We start from the raw sequence: 22694 nt of genomic DNA on the forward strand, positions 1-22694 counted from the left end.
CAATGGTGAAGACGAGAATCGAATCGGAGTTCAGATGAAAAAGTGGTGATAGAAAGAAGTCGATGGATATTTCGGTCTTTGCTAAAAGTTAGAAGATGTAGAGAATGATGAGGGCACCCACTTTAATTTCTTAAAGAGAAGCAACAGCCCAAATTCCAAGCCCCAAGAGCCCAAGAAAGAGGAAGAAAGATAAGTTTTATGAGCACCCCTATTTGGCCCAAGTCAAACAACCAAGGCAAGGGACCTAGGTTTTTGTCTTGGAAACAAAAATGAGAGGAGAAGACTGATGGAGGGGACACGATTTTTAACAAGGAGGTTTTGAGGGTTCTTAGGAGGCGATTCTGAGAGAAGGAAGAAAAGAACGGCTACATAGAGAAACCAGGGACGGATATTGGGAGGATTTGGTGGTGGCGATTTTGATTATCTGGCTGGGTTGTTTCGAAGGCTGGTATTTGGTGGTGGTTTTGACGGTTTTGTGGAAGATATTGAAGGCTGTTTTGGTATTCAAAGGGGTAGTTTAATGTGGTTGTTTTTGGTGAGATTTAAGAAGTAGATTTGGGTTTCTGAAGGGCGGTTTTGGCTTGATTTGAAGTTGGTCTGTGGCTGAGAATTGAAGTGAGGATTGGAGCTGTTTGGACAAAAGAAGTGGTGAGCAAATCAAGTTGGACTAGGGTTTGTTTGGCTGCAGTGTTAATCGAATTTCAGCTGGGAAAACCCAAAACCTCTTCCATTTTCTCCCTTGTTCTTCCATTCTTTTCACTTGTTCTTTATCTTATTTAACAACTCCAAAAGCATATTAACTTGTGTTAAGTTACTTTTGTCAACTCATTTGTGTTAAGTTACTCCCTTGTATTAACTTGTGGAGGGTTTCCTGCACCCAAAGACAACTTGTAGAAATGATGTGTAATGGGGAATTTATGAGTAAAGATCCCGAGGATGCTTGAGATTATTTCGACCACTTGGCGGAAAATGCCCAAAGTTGGGACATATCCGATACAAATGATCGAAGTAAATCCAAGGCTCAAACGAGCTCAAGGGGAGGGATGTACGTGATGATGTGCATGCAAAGTTAGCCAATTTGACTAAACAGGTGGAGGCCTTAAAGGTGCAAAAGGTTAATGTTGTTAGAGCACCGGACGCTCGTATAGTTGTTTGTGATGTTTGTGATAGCATGGACCACTCCACTAGAAATTGTCCTCTATTGGTCCATCAACAAGCAAATGTCATGAATAACTACAAAAGGCCATTTAGCTCGCCTTATTATGACACTTATAACCCGGGTTGGAAGAACCATCCCAACTTGAGTTGGAAGAATGGTCCCACTGCAAATGATGTGCATAATCATCAAGGTCCCTCATCAAGCAATGCTTATGTACCACCTCCACGGAGGAACCTTAAGGATCCAATCCATGTAATGCTTCAGAATCATGAGCAAATGTTGCAAGGCCTTCGAGAGAGTATGGTTAGAATTGAGGCAAGGTTAAGTGTGGATGAGAAAGGCAAACTACCTTCTCAAACTCAAGAAAACCCTAGGGGAGACGGTGAGGGTAATACATCCGACCCTAGGGTTGCACATGTTAAGGCAGTTACTACTCTCAGAAATGGCAAAACGATTGGATAAGATGATCCTATGAGGGTTATTGAACCTGAGGAGCCTAACCAATCTGAGTGTAGTAGTGGTCAATACAAGGCATCCGACAAAACCTCAAGGCCTAACCACATTCTTACGCCTAGTGTGCCTTTCCCTGAGAGATTGGTCTCTACTCAACCAATGAAAGATAATAGTGATATCCTTGAGATCTTTAAGCAAGTTAAGATCAACATTCCTCTCTTGGATGCAATTAAGCAAATTCCTGCTTATGCAAAATTCTTGAAGGATCTTTGCACTATGAAGAGGAAACATCATGTGAAGTCTAGAGCTTTCTTGGCTAAGAATGTGAGTGCCATCATTAAGGAGAACCTCCCACCTAAATATAAGGACCCTGGATCCCCTACTATTTCATGCACTATAGGGGCGACTCACATTAAGCAGGCACTCCTTGATTTAGGTGCGAGCGTTAATCTTCTACCTTATTCGGTCTATGAGCAATTGGGCTTAGGTGAAATAAAACCCACCAAAGTAGTTTTACAATTTGCCGATCGCTCGATTAAGATGCTGAGAGGGGTGGTTGAGGATGTTTTGGTCCAAGTAAAATGGTTCTATTTTCCAGTAGACTTCTTTATCTTGGACACAAAACCAGTGATGAATGGTGAATCTCAAATTCCAGTCATTTTAGGTAAACCTTTCCTTGCAATATCACGGGCTTTAATTGATTGTAGGAGTGGTGCTATGAAACTCTCATTTGGTAATATGACTCTTATGGTTAACATTTTCAATTCTTGCAAGCATCCTATTTCTGATTATGATGAGTTTGATGTTGATTATGATGAGTCTGATGTTCAGGAGTTGCACATGATTGAGTCTTTTGTTCAGGGAGGCCTTTCTTTAGGTACCCAAGATCCATTAGAGACTAGTCTTATGAATTGCTTTACGTTTGATGATGAGATAACTATATCGGAAATGAACTCTCTCATGGATTCGGCACCTTTATTGGACACGGAGATGTGAAAGGTTAGATTTGAGTCACTTCCAATCAATGAGCCTAAACCACAACCGTCTTCAATAGAGTTTCCAAGACTTGATTTGAAGCCCTTACCGAGTGAATTGAAATATTCATATTTGGGCCAAGAGCCATCATTTCCGGTTATTATCTCATCACAACTAACCAATTCACAAGAATATAGTCTATTGGAGGTCTTGAGAGATCACAAAGGGGCCCTAGGTTGGACTATTGCCGACCTAAAAGGGATTAGCCCCACTATGTGTACCTATAGAATCCATCTTGAGGATGATGCCAAACCTTTACGTGAGGGTCAACGAAGGTTGAACCCCCACATGAAAGAGGTTGTGGAGGCAGAAGTCCTCAAGCTATTAGAGGTCGGGATCATCTATCCCATCTCTGATAGCAAATGGGTGAGTCTGAATCAAGTTGTACCTAAAAAGTCTGGAATTATCGTAGTCAAAAACGAGGCCAATGAACTAATCCCAACTAGGAAAGTCACGGGATGGAGAGTGTGTATCGACTATCGGAAGTTGAATTCGATGACGAGGAAGGACCATTTCCCCTTACCGTTCATCGACCAGATCCTTGAGAAACTTGGCAGTCATCCTTATTACTGCTTTCTAGATGGATATTCGGGGTACAACCAGATTGAGATTGATGAGCGAGATCAAGAAAAGACTACTTTTACATGTCCCTTTGGAACGTTTGCATATCGGCGTATGCCATTTGGGTTATGCAATGCCCCTGCGACGTTTCAAAGACTCATGTTGAGTATCTTTTCTGATATGGTGGGCCATTACCTAGAGGTATTTATGAATGACTTTTCTCTCTTTAGTGATTCTTTCGATGTGTGTTTGCATAATTTGAAATGTGTGTTGAATCGTTGCATTGAAATGAATCTTGTATTGAATTGGGAGAAATGTCATTTTATGGTCTCAAAGGGAATTGTGTTAGGTCATGTGGTGTCATCTAGTGGACTAGAAGTTGACCGTGCCAAAATATAATTGATTTCGCACTTGCCTATACCTAAGAGTGTGAAAGACATTAGGTCATTTCTAGGACATGCAGGGTTCTATAGACGATTCATCAAGGACTTTAGCAAGATATCTAGGCCTTTATGTGCTCTTTTGTCTAAAGAGAAAGATTTATATTTGGTGCTGAATGTATGAAGGCCTTTGATACTCTTAAGACCTTGTTGACCACGGCACCGATTATTCAACCACCTGATTGGTCTTTACCGTTCGAGGTGATGTGCGATGCCAGTGACTATGCCCTTGGTGTTGTTTTAGGCCAGAGAAAAGACAAGCTACCATGTGTCATCTATTATGCGAGTAAAACTCTTAACGAGGCACAACTCAACTACTCCACCACGGAGAACGAGTTGTTATCAGTTGTTTTCGCATTAGACAAGTTTAGGTCATACTTGGTAGGATCTAAAGTTGTTGTATACACAGAACATGCGGCCCTGAAATATCTTTTATCCAAGAAAGATGCTAAGCCACGATTGATTAGATGGATTCTTCTTTTGCAAGAGTTCGATTTAGAGATAAAAGATAAGAAGGGGTCTGAAAATGTGGTAGCTGATTATTTGTCTAGGCTTGTTACCCATAGCACTATAGAGGCTATACCAGTGACCGAGACATTTCCAGATGAGCAGTTGTTTGAGGTCTCTTTAGCTTCACAGTGTCCTTGGTATGCAGATATTGCTAACTACTTTGCTGTAGGACATGTGCCTTCTCAGTGGAGTGCTCAGGACAAGAAGAAATTCTTTGTCGAGGTGCGAAACTTCATTTGGGATGACCCGTTGTTGTTTAAGTATTGCCCTGATCAGATTATCAGACGATGTGTCCCAGACTGGGAGCAAAAAGGTATACTTAAGTTTTGTCATTCTGAGGCATGTGGAGGTCACTTGTCTGGTAAGAAGACTGCCTTTAAGATCTTGCAATGTGGTTTTTATTGGCCTTCAATTTTTAAGGATGCATATCAATTTTGCAAAGCATGTGATAGATGCCAAAGAGTAGGATGCATGACCCGTAGAGACATGATGCCCCTTAACCCTATATTGATTGTTAAGTTATTTGATGTTTGGGGTATTGACTTTATGGGCCCTTTCTCTTCTTCTTTTGGTTATGTGTATATCTTAGTTGCAGTTGATTATGTATCTAAGTGGATAGAAGCAGCCCCATGCAAGGATAATAGTCATAGGGTGGTCATAAAGTTCTTGAAAGAACACATTTTTGCTCGATTTGGCACCCCTAGGGCTATTATTAGTGATGGAGGTAGTCACTTTGGAATAAACCATTTGAAAGATTGATGCGGACATATGGAATAACGCATAAAGTGGCCACCCCTATCACCCTCAGACAAGCGGGCAAGTGGAAGTGTCTAATAGGGAGATAAAGCGTATTTTGCATAAGACGGTAAACCCAAATCGCAAAGATTGGTCCTTAAGACTAGTCGATGCTTTGTGGGCATATAAGACAGCTTTTAAGACCCCTTTAGGAATGTCCCCTTTCCGCCTTGTGTTTGGCAAGGCATGTCATCTGCCAGTAGAGTTGGAACATAAGGCATATTGGGCCATAAAACGACTCAACTTTGACTTAGACAAAGCGGGAGCAAAGAGGAAGCTTGATCTTAATGAGCTTGAGGAGATTAGGAATGAGGCTTACACAAGTGCCAAGATTTATAAGAGTAGAATGAAGGCCTTTCATGATAAACGAATTCTTAGGAAGACCTTTGAACCTTTAGACAAAGTTCTTCTCTATAACTCTAGGCTCCATTTATTTCCCGGTAAACACAAGTCTCGTTGGACTGGCCCATATATTGTGAAGACCGTGTTCCCTTACGGTACCGTTGAGATCGAGGATCCCAAAGATGGCAATTCTTTTAAAGTGAATGGCCAACGGTTAAAGCCATTTTTGGACCTTGAAGACCCGGAAGTTGAGACTACCCCATTGGTTGATCCGGTGTACCAGGATCAATCTCCCTCTCATGTTGGTCAATCCTGTACATCAGGGTTGACCCCCCTCTCATAGTCAGACCTCTCGGAGTCGATGTTTGTGGGTATCATCTCTGGAAACCCTCCACGAGACAAAACTCGTGTTCTCATGCAATCGAGTGATCCCGCGTGAGTGGTCATTTTTATATGGTCATGTTTATGCTTCATTCTTATGTTTTATATTGATGTGTTAGGAGTGTTTCTCACTTTGTATACTTTTGGGACGTGGTTCGTTCCAAGTTTGGGGATGGCGATGGGCTTATCATCAACTTGGAACTCGATTACATAAGTCTTGGTAGTATCAATTTTTAACTCCGTCGGCTATGGTAATATCCTTCCACTCTTCTTTTTAACTTATTGTACCTCTTATCTTTTGGTGAGTATATGCTTAGAACATTGAGGACAATGTTAGTTTTAAGTTTGGGGATGGGGATACGACCGTTTAGTTGCATGACATCATGACCTTAGATTTCAAAAGACAAGAGGGTTCAACAAATTGACCAAATTTGAAAATTTTTGGGTAGATTTGGTATGACTCTAGTGGTATTTTTAAGTATGTTGATACATGTGGTTCTTTCTTGATAAATCTTATGCATGCTCTTAGTCTTTTCATGAATGTTATGTCCTTTGGTGTTGGTGTCTTATCATGTGAGTAGCATCTTAAGGAAGAAGGAACACTTCTAAGTGACCTAAAATAGTCATTAGTGGAGACTTCAACCCATGTGAGATATCTGAGCCTTTCTATTGCTTTTGAGTGTACTCTTCCGCGCTAACTCCGAGTAGAATGAAGAGCTACTCAACTTCGCAACTTTCAATTGAGCTTAGACGATCTCATGAGCTCAACTTCCTTAGCCACTAGGAGTGACATCAGGATAGCGAATAAACCTTACTCTTGTAGTCCACGAAACCCGATAATGGTGTCAACTTTAGGGAAACGGATACTCCACCATCCATTCATCATACTACTCCCGAGAATGAAGGCATGAAAAGTAAAGAAGAAAGAATGTGAAAGCAAAGTGTGAAAGTAAAAGTGATTTGTTGAGAATACTAGTTTGTATTTTTGTTTTGGTGTTTGGTTATGTGTGTAAAAAAAGAAAAAAAGAAAAAGGAAAAAGAAAGGAAGTTGTTTTTGTGCAAAAGTTCATGTGAACTTTTAAGTGTTTTGACTGTTGTGGAAAATAAAGTATTCAATGCAAGAAGTCCAGTTTAAAGGTTGTTTGAGTGTTCTTTTATCATTGAAGGCGTCGACATTCTCGGGATTTCAAACATCTTCCATTCCATCACTTGTATCCGTTTACCTTTAGGAGACATTATTAGAAGGTAGAGTGGGTGAGAAGGGCGAGTGAGCTTCCCCATTCCGTTAGTGGTTATTTCCATTCCTAAGAGATCATTTCGTTTTAGAACTTGATATCCTCATTTAATTTTTGTATGTGTTGAGTTTACTTTATTCCATGCTCACACATGAGAGTAAACCATTATGATTCGTTTTTGAGTGATTTCATGTTTAAGAGCGTATAACCGTGAGGCCAAAGTCGAGGCGAAATGTGCTATGATAGGAAACAAGGTTTTGTTACTTTAGACTTGGATGATACTTATGATGATCGGACACTTGCATTTGAGTATAAAACTATTAGTGAGGAGACTCTTAGCATGTTTTTGTGTTTATTGGTTTGATTCATATGTTTGGCATACTTAAGTCTCTCAGTTGTTGATCATCACCTTATTTGCATCGATAGTTGGACTCTTATGTCTTTTAGAAATCTAGAACTTTGTGGGTGTATTCACTAGAAACCCTCACGAGACAAAACTCGTCCACTAGGGGTAACATAGGGGTTTAACGGCTTGTTGCATACGCTAAATGCAACCGGGATTCCTCCGAAAGTGAGTTAGGATTTTACTTTATTGTTTTGTTTTGTTCGTTTGCTCGAGGACTAGCAAATTTTAAGTTTGGGGATGTTGATGTGGTGTGAATTCACCACATTTATGTCACTTAATTTAAATGAGTTAGTCTATTTTATACTTTTATTTTGATTAGTTATAAACTTCTTTTGATTAGGTACTATCTATGCAGTTGAACAAGAAAAACTGATAAAAATGGAAGAAAGGCACTTGAAGGGCGAATTGGTCATTTGGACCAGGGGTGATTCAGTAAATTTGTGTAAAAGTCAGTGGACCAATGAAAACTAGAGCCAACGATGAGTCCAACGGTGAAGACAAGAATCGAATCGGAGTTCGGATGAAAAAGTGGTGATAGAAAGAAGTCGATAGATATTTCGGTCTTTGCTAAAAGTTAGAAGATGTAGAGAATGATGAGGGCACCCACTTTACTTTCTTAACGAGAAGCAACAGCCAAAATTCCAAGCCCCAAGAGCCCAAGAAAGAGGAAGAAAGATAAGTTTTATGAGCACCCCTATTTGGCCCAAGTCAAACACCCAAGGCAAGGGACTTAGGTTTTTGTCTTGGAAACAAAAATGAGAGGAGAAGACTGATGGAGGGGACACGATTTTTAACAAGGAGGTTTTGAGGGTTCTAGGGAGGCAATTCTGAGAGAAGGAAGAAAAGAACGGCTACATAGAGAAACCAGGGACGGATATTGGGAGGATTTGGTGGTGGCGGTTTTGATTATCTGGCTGGGTTGTTTCGAAGGCTGGTATTTGGTGGTGGTTTTGACGGTTTTGTGGAAGATTTTGAAAGCTGTTTTGGTATTGAAAGGGGTAGTTTAGTGTGGCTGTTTTGGGTGAGATTTAAGAAGTAGATATGAGTTTTTGAAGGGCGGTTTTGGCTGGATTTGAAGTTGGTCTGTGGCTGAGAATTGAAGTGAGGATTGGAGCTGTTTGGACAGGAGAAGTGGTGAGAAAATCTAGTTGGACTAGGGTTTGTTTGGCTGCAGTGTTAATCGAATTTCAGCTGGGAAAACCCAAAACCTCTTCCATTTTCTCCCTTGTTCTTCCATTCTTTTCACTTGTTCTTTATCTTATTCAACAACTCCAAAAGCATATTAACTTGTGTTAAGTTACTTTTGTCAACTCATTTGTGATTCTTAGTATTTCAAATTATAAAATCATGTGTGTGGTTTCTTCTTTAACCTTGAATCTCAATATTTGTTTGACCATGAGTAGCTAATCAATTTGTTGAGGTCTAGGGATGAAATCTTGATATGTTTATGTATGTGTTTGTTTGATTAGATTATTATGTTTGATATCTCTATCATGTTAGGTTAATCGGTTAAACTTGTTTCATGTCTTATGTCAAGCATATGTCATATAGTTACTTGTTAATCGATCTTTCCGATCTAGACTCGATGTTAATGGAATATGATGACCCTTTGACTAGTTATGACCATTAGGTATATCTAGCACTTAGAGCATCTAATTTAGAGTCGAGAAGACTCAAACTTGAGAATCGACCCAAACAAGCATCTACGCAAATATATCTCGATGGATTCCCGAATCCTTAACCTCTCTCATATTTAGAATAAAACCCTAGTCTCCCGAGAATCTTTAGTTAATAGTTCAAGTTTACGTATTTCTCTTCTATTTCTTTTTGGTCAATGCCTAATTAAAACCCCCCTCTTTACTTTATTTGTTTCTGTTTTTCTTCGTTAGTCATCCTTTCATACAAAAATTCCTATTACTTGTTGCGATTTAGGTTTTAGTCACTATAATCCTCTTTAGCTTGTATTGTAGTTACACTTGCCGTCTCGTGGATCGACCCCGGTTTTACCGGGTACTACTTGATACCTCCGCTTGGGTTTGCAACCTTTTCGGGTGCATCAAGTTTTTGGCCCCGCTGCCGGGGATAGCAACGTGTAGCTTAGATATAAGTATTATTTTCTTTTATCCTAGATTCTAATTAGTTTTGTTTGCTTTATGTTTGTGAGAAAAACAAAATAACAAAAAGAGATCGAAAGGAAGAAGTTTGGGGATTTCGGAGAAAAGTGGAAACCCGACTTCAAAATCAAACAACAAAAGGGGGTAACGAAGTTCTATCTTTTTGTGCATGAATAGTTGGATTAGGAATAGTCATAATCGTTTAGAGAGGAACATAAAGCTTGGTAGCACGTCTGAGTCTGACCACAACAATCATCGGTCGGACACTATGGAGGACCAAGAGAGCACACATGGTAGTGAGGGTCATGAGATGAACCCTCCTATGAGGAGCTTGAGAGATTACTTGCAACCCGACCGAACTAGTCAACCATCTTGCATTGTCCTTCCTATGCATGTTGGCAACTTTGAGATTAAGCATGGTGTCATTAACTTACTCCCTAAGTTCCATGGCTTAGAGTCTGAAAGCCCTTACCTTCATCTGAAGGAATATGACGAGGTCTGCTCGACACTCCGACTCGATGGAGTGCCCGAGGACATCGTTAAGCTTAAGCTATTTCCTTTTTTCATTAAAGGAAAGAGCTAAGCAATGGCTTCATTCTCTACGCCCTAGATCAATAGGGAGTTGGAAAGAGATGACCACACACTTTCTTAAGAGATTTTTTCCCACTCATAAAACGAACACATTGAGACGGAGCATCATGAACTTTTCACAAAAGGAGCATGAGTCGTTTTATGAGTGTTGGGAAAGATTCAAAGAGCTCATAAATTCTTGCCCACATCACGGTTATGAGGTGTGGAGGGTTATCAATTTCTTTTATGATGGTCTATCCTCCACCCAAAGACAACTTGTAGAAATGATGTGTAATGGGAAATTTATGAGTAAAGATCCCGAGGGTGCTTGGGATTATTTCGACCACTTGGCGGAAAATGCCCAAAGTTGGAACATATCCGATACAAATGATCGAAGTAAATCCAAGGCTCAAATGAGCTCAAGGGGAGGGATGTACCTTTTAAATGAAAGTGATGATGTGCATGCAAAGTTAGCCAATTTGACTAAACAGGTGGAGGCCTTAAAGGTGCAAAAGGTTAATGTTGTTAGAGCACCGGAAGCTCGTATAGTTGTTTGTGATGTTTGTGATAACATGGACCACTCCACTAGAGATTGTCCTCTGTTGGTCCATGAACAAGTAAATGTCATTAATAACTACAAAAGGCCATTTTGGGGGTTTTTTGAGACATTTACAGTTATGTTGAAGACATTTGGGATTCTGTTTCAAACATCTACACAACATATGGAAACATTCTGTTTCAAAATATTGTTCTTGGTATAAAATTCATATACAAAAAGAAGAGTTTCTAAGACAAATAAACAACATATATATGCAAACATTCTAATCAATGTTGGAGACATACGAAAGAAATGGCAACTACAATTGGGTTCGACATGATTCACATATCATTATTTTGAGAAGTAGCAGGTACTCTATCCGGTTCCATCTTTATCATTCTATCCGGGTGGGTTCTGTCACGACACCCTATTTATCATTCTCTCAGATTATATTATCCCCCTGGTCATCCACTGTTTTTACGAATTTGCTTGTATAACAAATAACACAAGATACAATGTTCTAATTGATGTGTTTGTGTCGGTATAACAAATAACTATTTAAGGATTATGATTTATGTTTATAACACGACAAAAAATACTCACGAAAACATGATTTCGTCTGTATAACAAAGAAAAATGCACAAGAATCAACACAGAATTATATGCCTACGGGAAAGACATAATTGCACAAGATATTTCTGAGAATGCACATGACTAATTTGTAAATGTTTACAAATGTCGAAAAATGTAAAAGACGAAATATTTAAAATTAAGCATTATGTTAACAACACTACAAAAAATTTCGAAAAATATTTACAAGTGCTCAAAACATACGTAAAAGTGTTTAAAACACCAATCGATTTCTGTAAAAAACAAAACCTGATTTATGATGGTAACATCTATAAAAAAAAAAAAAAACTAAAGCATTTTTTAGTGTGCTCGCTGTTTTAACATCGTTTAAAAACATATTTTAAAATGTTTAATGCACCAGTCAATTTGTCTGTTAAAAACCAACATATGCAAAAAAAACGTAATTCTAAAGAGAGAACCCGAAAAATAGATCTGAAATTGTACTTTTTGATTCTTTTGAAAAATGTTTGTAAAGCTTTCTCACACTATTGTTTTTGAAATTATATAGTGTGGAAATAAAACCCATAAACTTTATAAGAAGATTTGTAGCACCCCAAATCCCAAATCTCAAGACAACCGCCTTGAAATCGAAGATTTAAGACCTTCAAACTGGATCCACGAGCGACGCCTACCATGAGTGCACAATCAATACCTGAAAAAACAAAATAGCTGGGTTAAAACCCCAACTGCAGTAGATTTCCTTAAACCTAAGTCTCGGGTAGGCAAGCTCAATCCCCAATCAAGAAAGTATTTCATTCATATTCATTATTGGTGTTATCTGAAATTTAACGTGACAACTAACATGATACAACGAGATTTACCACACGCATGTAGAAATTAGTAATTTATGTTTTTGGTTATTAGGCTTTCAACGTCCTTGTATTCTAATCCAATATTAACTCTCGTGATAATATTCTTTCTCTTTTTCAATAGATATAAAAAGATCACACAATTCACCAAGATAGACCTTCATAGAATCCTAACTTGACAATTAAGTCGACAAAACATTATGCCAAAAGACACAATCATCCAACTCTCGTCGAATGATATGACAAATTGGTGTCCACGTTGAATGAGAGTGTGGTCCACAAGGTCATCCATTATGTTAGCGCCGACCCCATACGCTCCATACCTAGATCGCATCCGGTAGAGAGGGTCGAACCAACCACATAAACTCATACAACCTTCTATCAACTCCATCACATCACACATAATAGCATCATACAACACACATAAGTTGAATGAGAGTGTGGTCCACAAGGTCATCCATTGTGTTAGCGCCGATCCCATACGCTCCATACCTACATCACCTCCGGTAGAGAGGGTCGAACCAACCACATAAACTCATACAACCCTCCATCACACACACAATAACATCATACAACAAACATAAGTCGAATGAGAGTGTGGTCCACAAGGTCAACCATTGTGTTAGCGCCGACCCCATACGCTCCATACCTACATCACCTGGTAGAGAGGGTCGAACCAACCACATAAACTCATACAACCCTCCATCACACACACAATAGCATCATACAACAAACATAAGTCGAATGAGAGTGTGGTCCACAAGGTCATCCATTGTGTTAGCGCCGACCCCATACGCTCCATACCTACATCACCTCCGGTAGAGAGGGTCGAACCAACCACATAAACTCATTCAACCCTCCATCACATCCATCGCATCACACACATAATAACATCATACAATCATAATAGCATCACACCACAAACATTGGCTCTAATAAAGAATTACAAACAAGTTCACTAAACCATTGAAGCCAACAACAAAAGGCAAGTCAAAATGGATGATGCTCATGATAGATCTTCACGTGGATCACAACCTCAAACAAACAAATAACAATAAAAGTTAACAAATATAGACTCACCAATATAAGGTATCATATACCTAAGAAATACATTGCTTAAAGAATAGAAACCATGTGAATTATCTCAATCAATTCGCCATTGGAGATTGTATCGACACCTAGTACAAAAGCTATTATAACTCCTCGCTTGAAACTTTAATTAACTCACCGTCTGAATAACTAGAAAGTAGACAAACACACCTTTCCAACCATATAAGATATGCACCGATATTCATTACCAATGAACACCAGATCTAATTTTAATCTAGACCCAAATACAGTAAGGACTGTTGTGACACTACGTACGAAAACTATTATAACTTCTCGCTCGGAACTCCAATTAACCAACCGTTTGAACAAAAAGAAAGTAGACAAACAGCCCTTTCCAACCATATAAGATACGCACCGAGATTCATTATCAATCAATACCAGATTTACTTTTAATCTAGACAGAAATGTAGTAGGGACTGCTCTGACACCTCGTACGAAAACTATTGTAACTCCTCGCTTAGAACTCCAATTAACTCACCGTTTGAACCACTAGAAATTAGACAAACAGACCATTCCAACCATATAAGCTGGACACCTAGACTCGTTACCAATCAATCCAGATATAATTTTGAAGTTCGATCAAAATATTGTCCTATATAGATATTTTTTGGAATTCAAGATAGAACTAATATCTAAATCATATTCAATCATGCCTCTTTCTCTCTCTGGAGAACTCCATCTCTACCTCTTTTCGTCTTTATCCATTCTTCATTCACTAAGAGTGGCTTGTTGAAGATTAAGAAGATATACTAACCATAACATAAACAATACATAGATTTCTTCAACTTACTCATCAAAATCTTCTCCAAAGAATACCATTTCTCTTTCTCTCTCTAAGTTTTGTTCTAGATCCACAAAAAGAGCTCTAGACCCCTTTTTATATAATTAACTCAAGCAACCCTAGTTTTCCTTCTAACCCACTTCTATTTTATGATGCTCAAGCCCACACTAACTTACTCTTCATATTAGGCCCAACCTCAAATTGACCTAGAGTTTTGTTATTTCCACCTAATTTGATATATATAGAAAATAGGTGTTACAAGATTGAACCTTATAAGATAAAAAAAGCACCAAGAACAACCTCATTAATGGAGCTTCAAATAAGTAGATCTACAAATCTATACGAGAAAAACAAAAGAAATACAAACATTACCTGTACTTTTGGGTGAAGAAGATGATAAAATAGAGAAGTTTAGAGCTAGAAGATGATGAATCTCGATCTTTTTGGATGTCACAGATATTAAGATAAAGACAACCCAAAAAAAGATGAAGCTTTTGAAGGTCTGAAAACGAAGAAGATGAAGCTTTGGAAGTCTTAAAACGAAGAAGATGAAGCTTTAGAAGTGTGAAAACGAAAAAGATGATGAATGTTTTCGTCAAACAAGTTATGGTTTTCTTAAAAACGAAAGAAGATGGTGATATGAAGAGGAATGAACACGATGAAGAGAGATGAATGGAGAGGAAAAAGATAAGTCTCTGATTCCAAATAGAGAAAGAGTGAAATGTAGAGAGATAAAGATGAAAATTTTTTAGAGAGAGAAAACCAATAACTGATTTGATAGAGAGGGAGTGGAAATATTTGGTGAAGTATATGTAAGAGGGTAAATGAGGAATTATGGAAATATAAGATGTCTTGGAGATGCGTTTTTGTGAGATATGGCACATATGGATCCGTATTTGGGTTTGATATGAAATAATATTTGGGTTTTATATTAGTTACTATTCCGGGTTGGGTTTTTTTTAGGATTAGGTCCCAAAAATTGGGTTTTTCATCAAAAATTTCTATTTTGTTTAAACATATGACCTCTTATGCCTCAATTAAACCCACAAACAGGGACATCACGAGAGTGCCGAGCTTCTTCATTCTTTGGGAGTAAGAGACTAGTCCCATCTTTTTTGTCAAACTACTGCGAACAATATCTATGTAAATACTTTTTTGCAGGTAAGCTCACATCCGGTGGAGCATTAGATCCTGCTGGTTTAGTCGCCATTTCCGTGGCACATGCCTTAGCATTGTTTGTGACTGTGTCCATAGCCGCCAATATCTCAGGCGGTCATGTAAATCCAGCTGTCACATTCGGATTGGCCATCGGAGGCCACATCACCATCCTAACTGGCATCTACTACTGGGTTGCCCAATTGCGCTTAATTTTGTTAAACTACCTTTCGATTCATCACCAGAACAATTGAAGACACAATACAGAAAGGTACGCTTCACATGGCAAAAATTCTTCATCATGAGTTTACGAGTCTATTCATATTTAGGTTAAAGATGTTTATTTGCTTGTTTGTATTGCTTGGACTTTGTAGCTGTCCTTGCTGGTTCACCCTCATAAATGTAAGCATCCACAAGTAAAAGAGGCGTTTTCAGGTAATATAGAACAACCCTTCCGCATATCATTTACGATGTGGGATACGGTCGATTTTTCTTACTTCATCTTCTCATTTATTTTCTGGTGCACTTTTGCTGAATGTATCATGGACTTCTACTAAAATTCTTCTCATATCAGTTAACGACTGCATTTCATCGACTAAACTTTTATTCATGAAGAAGTTTACACGTTTCTTACAATATCACGAGTAAAATTGTTGCTCTATAAAGCATTACAACACATTAACTGTAGTTGTTCGCTTCAGTTGTTCTCTAACTGTTGTCGTTTACTCACTTTTATTGATTGAGGGATTCAGCTAGCTTTATCATTTGTTGTGGTGTGTAGTTTTTACCCTCTTGACGATCTCAATGCACTCATGTTCTGGCAATCTTATATAAGGTGAGAACATTGCATAACACTTCTTTTTTACATTTTCCCATCTTCTATTACTTTACTCGTTCCCGGGTAACTACTTAGCTATTAATAAGAGGCAACATTTTCAGTCCGTAGCTTCTGCACAAAACCAACTTCTGTACTTTATAAATAAAAGAAAAGGATGTGGTTTACGTTACATTAGAATATTGTCTTCATCATCATCAAACATAATTTTAAAATTCATTAAATTTTTTCATCAACAAACCAACTAGGTTATCTTCCTATCCATTGAACGGTGTTCTTTTCTCTTTCCACAGTTTTATTTTAATTATTACAAGATTGTTATCTATTCTGGTTTTACTTCCGTAGATAAAACATATAAATGAAAGGGAATTAAACAGGTCTGAAAGCTAGATACACAACCATTACAAAATTTACAACACAATTATATCTTCACATCTGCAGGATATAGTATTATTCATATACTATTGTTTAGGATTGCAACCACAGAAGCAGATGTCCACATCCCCACCCCCACAACCATCAGAAATAGACCCCAACTTCACACCCACCATTGAGACACCTCAATTAAATGAAAGTTGACTAAATATTAAAACATTTTCTAACACTGAATATTCGTTTTATTTCAAAAACTTTATCTTTTTAGATGATTTCCTAACTATAGTATATGGAACCTCTTACATCATTCTTTTTTTCTTTCAAACAACCCACCAGAATCGTGTTATAGCACAACGTTTACGTCGTGCACGAGAACGTACTCAACGCCAGATAAGGGAAAGGCGTTGGAAATTCAAACACATGCAAGTATTACTCAGGTATTTTCCCTTCCCTCTCAAGGCGACGTCCCCATGCAAGGTTCACCTCCACTCATTATTGAATGTATTACTGAGGTAATTTACCTTACATACCATTACAATGAATAATCTCCAACATTCATGTATTTCCATTTGAGTCCGTAATTTTTGCACCATTCACCTAGAACCGTTGTACTACCCAACGTACACGTCGGGGAAGGGAACCTCTAACACCAGCAGAAAAGGGAAAATCGCCGGCTCTACCTACTAATGTATGTCACTACCTCATTCTCTTTATTCCATCCTAATTTTAACCCCTTTTTATACTTTGCAGCCAACCTAAAAAGTAAAACATCTCAATCCCTTCATATTATTAAGTACATTTGAATTTTTTGCCCATTCCTGTACAAAATTTACACAATATATATTTCGATTAATTGATGAAAATATTAAACAAATTTATAAAGGTCCAAGATGAGGGGATGATCAACTTTTTAAACTATGTACCTTCACGAAGTTTGAGAATAGGTGAACCAAGAGATATTCCATTCATACAACCTTCACATCAAACAACCACCAGCTTTGTTTATGAGGTTGGTTACCATTACTTTTCGCATTGTACATCTTCCTAACTTAGATATCTCTGCACTAAATTTCTTCTACAACATCAACGGTTACTTGCTTCACCAATAGAATCGTGTTATAGCACAACGTTTGCATCGTGCACGCGAACGTACTCAACGCCAAGATAAGGAAAGCCCGCTGGAAATTCAACCTAATGCATGTCAAACTAAAGGTGACGTCCCCATACAACCTTTAGCTGCAACTACTGTTGAATGTATTACTGAGGTAATTTCCTTTACCTTTCCACCATTACACTGATTTTTAAATTTTATAATCTACAATATGCATGTTTTCCTGTTAAGTACTTAAATTTCGTAACATCCACCTACAACCGCTGTATTGGACAACAGACACATTTGCAAAAGAACGTCTAACCCAAGGAGGAAATGAAACATCAACGACAGTACCTACAAATGTATGTTCTTAACTGGTTCTGTTTAGTCTATCATAATTTAACCCCGTTATTTACTTTCCAATTCTACCAAACCTAAAAAGTTAAACTTCTTCATCCCTTCATATTATTAAATACATTTAGATTTATTCATTCTTTCTCACCGAAGTTCGTACAATATATTTGGATTCATTAATGAAAATATTTTAATATTTCTAAATGTCCAAGGTGATGGACTAATCAACTTTTTTCAAAATGCACCTTCAAGGAGTTTGAGAATAGTTGAACCAAGTGACACCCCAAACATACAACCTTCACATCGAACTACCACCGACTATGTATTTGAATTTGTTTACCATTACTTTTTTGCATTGTACTTGTCCTTAAAATTCAATATCTAATACACTAATTATCTTCTAAAATATCAATTGTTACTTACTTTCCCACTAGGATCAGGTTATAGCACGACGCTTGCGTCGTGCACGCGAACGTACTCAACAACAAGGTAAGGGAAAGACGTATGAAGTTCATACTGATGTATGTCAAACTAGAGGCAATATCCCTATACTACCTTCACCTCCAACAACTTTTCAATGTACTGATGAGGTAATATGCTTTAAATTTCAACTTTTACACTATTTCCCAACATTCATGTATTTGTAACTCAAGTACTTAATTTCTTCCACATCAACCTAGACCCACTGCATTGGACAACCTAGAAGTCGGGAAATGAAACGTCTAACCATAATAGAATAGGGAATATCACCGAAAATATCTACTAATGTATGTCAGTAACTGATTCTATTTAGTCCATAGTTATTTACCTCCTTCTTTACTTTACACCTAACCTCAAACAAAAACATCTCTGTCCATTCATATTATTACGCACATTCAAATATAATGGGTTTCCATGCCCAAAATTTATACATATAGTTGTGGATTAATTGATGAAAATATTGAAACAATTTTTAAACATCCAAGATGTAGGGATAACCAACTTTTTATAAAGAAACACCTTATACATACCTTGACGGAGTTTAAGATTAGGTAAACCAATAAACATCCCTAACGTACAACCTTCAAAACAACTACAAACTTTTTTAATGAGGTATTGGGGTTATTTACCATTACTTTTCCCCCATGTACATGTTCTCAACTTCAATATCTAGTATATTAATTATCTTCTGATGTCTAATGTTACGTTTAATATTTAATAGCGGCAACCTCATCAAGTCATGCTATGCGTGCATCTAAGCGGGCAAGAGTACATTCTCTCCAGCCCGAACAACCTCCACAATCTGAATCTATGTTTATAGAAGAATGTAATGCCCTTCCACAACCAACCTCTCCTTCATCTTCCCAAACAAATTACGGCTCTACTGTTTCAGTCGATCGTCATTACCTTGGATTAATGGAATTCATATGTCGTGATTGTCACGCACTTCACTGGATTGATGAGATATTGCAAAAGTCTTCTTCCACATGTCCTTTATTTGGGACATGTTGTTTGCAAGGGAAAATTCGTCTTCCACCACTGAATGAACCACCATTGCCTTTAAAATCTTTATACGATGGAATTGACTCATTATCAACATCCTTTCGAACCCATATTCGGCGGTTCATGGAGAGTTGCATCATAGGACTGGATCACTATTACCTGAGGACGGGACAGAACCATCCTACGCACAACTTTATATCTATGATCCTTCTTACGCTTTACGAATTCGACGCAGCAGAAATGTAGAGTTGGACATTAGAGTTCTCAAAATCATTCAAGATACTTTACTACAGTATAATGTCTTTTACCCAATATATAAACAAGCTCGTGCAGTTCTATCCCATCTCAATCCTTCTAATAAGCATTTACCGGTTTTTCTACATTACAACCCGGAAACTGATAGAAGAATTTATAATTTACCTACATCAAATGAGATAGCAATTCTAATGCCTGGAGATGGTACAGAATCAACAACTTCAAGAGATATATATTGTCCTGCACTTGAAAGGTTCAAGAGAATTATTGAGGATATCTGAATGTCACCCAGCCTACTTGCCGTTACATTATATTTTACTATTCCTGTATGGAGAGCTAGGATGGGATCCAGAATTAAAGTAATGGGATACGAAGAATAACCGGATAAGTAAAATACGACTAACACAGATGCAAATTTATAGTTACCGTTTATTCCAATGCCCCAATGAATATTCAACTATATTAAAGGCATGCAACTTATTTCAAGAGTTTTTGGTGGATGCTTGGGCCTCAACCGAACAAAATCGTCTAACTTATATTAGGCAAAATCAGGCTCGATTGCGGTCAGAGCTTTACAATGGTCTTACCGATATATCTGCTGATGGGATACGTCCTGACCAAGTGCGTCGTAGGTTCATTTTGCCTTCTTCATTTACAGAGAGCAGTAGAAATTTGTTTCAAATATACCAAGACTCTATGGCAATCACACGTTACTATCATCGTCCAGATATATTTATTACAATGACAGCTAACCCCAAATGGCCAGAGATAACTTTTGCTCTGTTACCGAATCAAACTGTCGTTAATCGTTCTGATTTGGTTACTCGTGTTTTGAACTAAAAAGGAAAAAGTTAATGCATTCAATTCAAAAAGATTCTATCTTCGGTAAAGTTGTTACCCATGTATTCACAATTGAGTTTCAAAAGCGTGGATTACCCCATATGCACGCCCTCATATTCCTATAACAATCAGACAAAATTCACAAAGCTGATCAAATTGATTGTTTCGTTTCAGCTGAATTTCTTTCTGAAGATGAGGACCCACTGCTTTTTGAGACAGTTAAAAATTGTATGGTTCACGGTCCTTGTGGTCAACAAAGGGTCACGTCCCCATGTATGATCGACGGAAAATGCTCGAAAGGATATCCTAGAAGTTTTGTTCATACAACCACACTTGCTGAAGATGGATACCCAACGTATCGACGACGTAATGATGGACGTGTTTTCTCAGTTAGGGGACACTTGGTTGATAACAGGAATGTTGTTCCATATAATCCACATCTTTCCAAACTCTTTAATTGTCACATTAATGTTGAAATTTGTGCAAGTGTACGATGTGTTAAGTACATTCACAAATATATTTATAAGGGTGACGATCGAGCTACAGTGGTTGTGGGAGAGAAAGACGAGATTCAACAGTATCTCGACTCACGTTATATTGCACCTCCTGAAGCTGCTTGGAGATTGTTTGGTTATTTGTTACATGAAGAAAACCGAAAGGTTGTTAGGTTGGTCGTACATTTACCCGGTATGCACTCTATCGTTTTCAATCCTGCATGTGAGGTCGGGGTCATTCAATATCAAGCAGACCAACAAATGTCGACATTAATGGCATTTTTTTTCCGATGTGGACTGGATGCTACGGCAAGAAACTACACCTACCAAGAGTTCCCAGAATACTATGAATGGGACAAAGAAAGCAAACTTTGGTACAAACGTATAAAGGGTTTCGCAATAGGACGAATGTACTTTGTTCGTCCTAATGCCGGGGAACGATTTTATCTTCGGTTATTGCTAACAGTTGTTACAGGGCCTTCCTCATTTGAATCTTTACGCATTTTCAATGGTGTTTTATATGACACATTCAGAGCAGCGTGTGTTTCGCGCGAACTTCTAGAAGATGATGGAGAATACATAAAGTGCTTAGAAGAAGCAATAACTATGAATACATGTGGTCAATTGCGCAGGTTATTTTCAATCATTTTATTAGAGTGCAATCCTGTCAATCCCCATGTTTTATGGGACAAGTATGCCCCCAAAATATGTGATGATATTGCACATCAACTGCGAACAAAACGAGGGGTTGCAAATCCAACTAACGCATAAATACTAGATTTGGGTAAGGGTAGCTCGCCCGAGAGATGATTCTCCCAACAATGTCAAATATTCTCTCTAATACCCTCATTTCCACCAATATTCCGGCAACTTCACTTAATGGACCCTAAGGATCAAGTCGATGACATCCCATTACTGTCGACGATCTTCGAGATTTCCATACCGAATATCGGAAGCTTTACTCTCTCTTGGTTTTTGTTCTACTTAGGAACCCATTGAGTGCCTCAATAGTATGGCTTATTAGGATGAAAAGTCACCATATGTTCATTAACAAGCTGGCTGATGAAGCTATTCTCACTATGAACTTCATAACTTCCCAACAACCACCCACATTATTTCTTAACTTTTCCCGCAGTTATCATATTAGTGAAGAAGAAATAATCGAACTTTTTACCAGAATGTGGGGCGATTATGTGGAATCTCTCCAAATGCAAATAGTTACTTCAGACAAACAACCAATGTTTGCACACTTGGTGGTACGAAATTTTTCGCCTGTTCCCTTTGTTCTTGGAGGAAAAGAGTTGGTCCAGTATAAAGCCAATGCTAAAAACCTACGGATCCGACGTCATGTACCGAAATGGGGCTAGCCCTACCGCCACCCCAAGCGCGAACAATAGCCTGAGAGCATTAGTATGGTTCATTCAACACAATGAAAAAACTACTAGGATTAGTAGTATTGGCTTTTAATTTTTTTTTGGTACAAGATATTGGTATCAAAAAAACTTGATACCAATATCCGAAAAACTAGAGAAAAATAAGAAGTAGAAGTAATTAATCATAACGGAACAATGACTATTTGATATCGAAGAGACAACAATGAAGTAAAAACTTGACACTGCCATTGGTACCTCCAAATTATCAATGTCGTGAACCAAAATCACTTATAAACTAAGCAGTTCAAAGTGGAGCGGGGATTGGCTCGAGATTGGTCAATGGAAGATGCCGATCTCAACCACATCCAGGCTGAACGTCAGCCGCGTTTCACTAATTGTTGGGTCTGCGCGTGTATGTGTTTCGTTCTACTCTACCAATTCGAATTTGACCCTAACTATTAAAAGTTTCTAACATAACAAGTTAACAACTATCTCGACGTTTGGGCGTGAGACGACCCAGGCTACCCTGATCCCTATGGGATAGCGGAGTTACTGCGGTGGACCGGATA

At 38.2% G+C, this 22694-nt stretch overlaps 2 protein-coding genes and 1 pseudogene across 3 annotated transcripts; all 3 read left to right on the plus strand.

The window, feature by feature from the left end:
• The first annotated feature begins 292 nt into the window (after positions 1-292).
• Positions 293-17877, plus strand: LOC147549478 (uncharacterized). Its single transcript, XM_086667210.1, has 11 exons — positions 293-522; positions 8325-8451; positions 9482-9575; positions 15031-15295; positions 15399-15459; positions 15777-15859; positions 16571-16746; positions 16836-16922; positions 17118-17243; positions 17344-17499; positions 17625-17877. Exons 7-11 carry the CDS (start codon positions 16705-16707, stop codon positions 17646-17648), a joined length of 435 nt encoding a protein of 144 aa, XP_086523336.1. The 5' UTR covers positions 293-522; positions 8325-8451; positions 9482-9575; positions 15031-15295; positions 15399-15459; positions 15777-15859; positions 16571-16704; the 3' UTR covers positions 17649-17877.
• Positions 1263-2633, plus strand: LOC147549479 (uncharacterized). Its single transcript, XM_086667209.1, has one exon. It carries the CDS (start codon positions 1631-1633, stop codon positions 2606-2608), a length of 978 nt encoding a protein of 325 aa, XP_086523335.1. The 5' UTR covers positions 1263-1630; the 3' UTR covers positions 2609-2633.
• LOC147549480 (uncharacterized) lies at positions 9593-11417 on the plus strand (annotated as a pseudogene). Its single transcript, XR_015237199.1, has one exon. The product of XR_015237199.1 is annotated as an uncharacterized LOC147549480 (transcript).
• Positions 17878-22694: the final 4817 nt, after the last annotated feature.

Source organism: Eschscholzia californica, unplaced genomic scaffold, assembly GCF_041429995.1.
Source record: "Eschscholzia californica isolate CP2 unplaced genomic scaffold, dmEscCali1.0.p SCAF_3, whole genome shotgun sequence".
Classification (NCBI taxonomy): domain Eukaryota; kingdom Viridiplantae; phylum Streptophyta; class Magnoliopsida; order Ranunculales; family Papaveraceae; genus Eschscholzia; species Eschscholzia californica.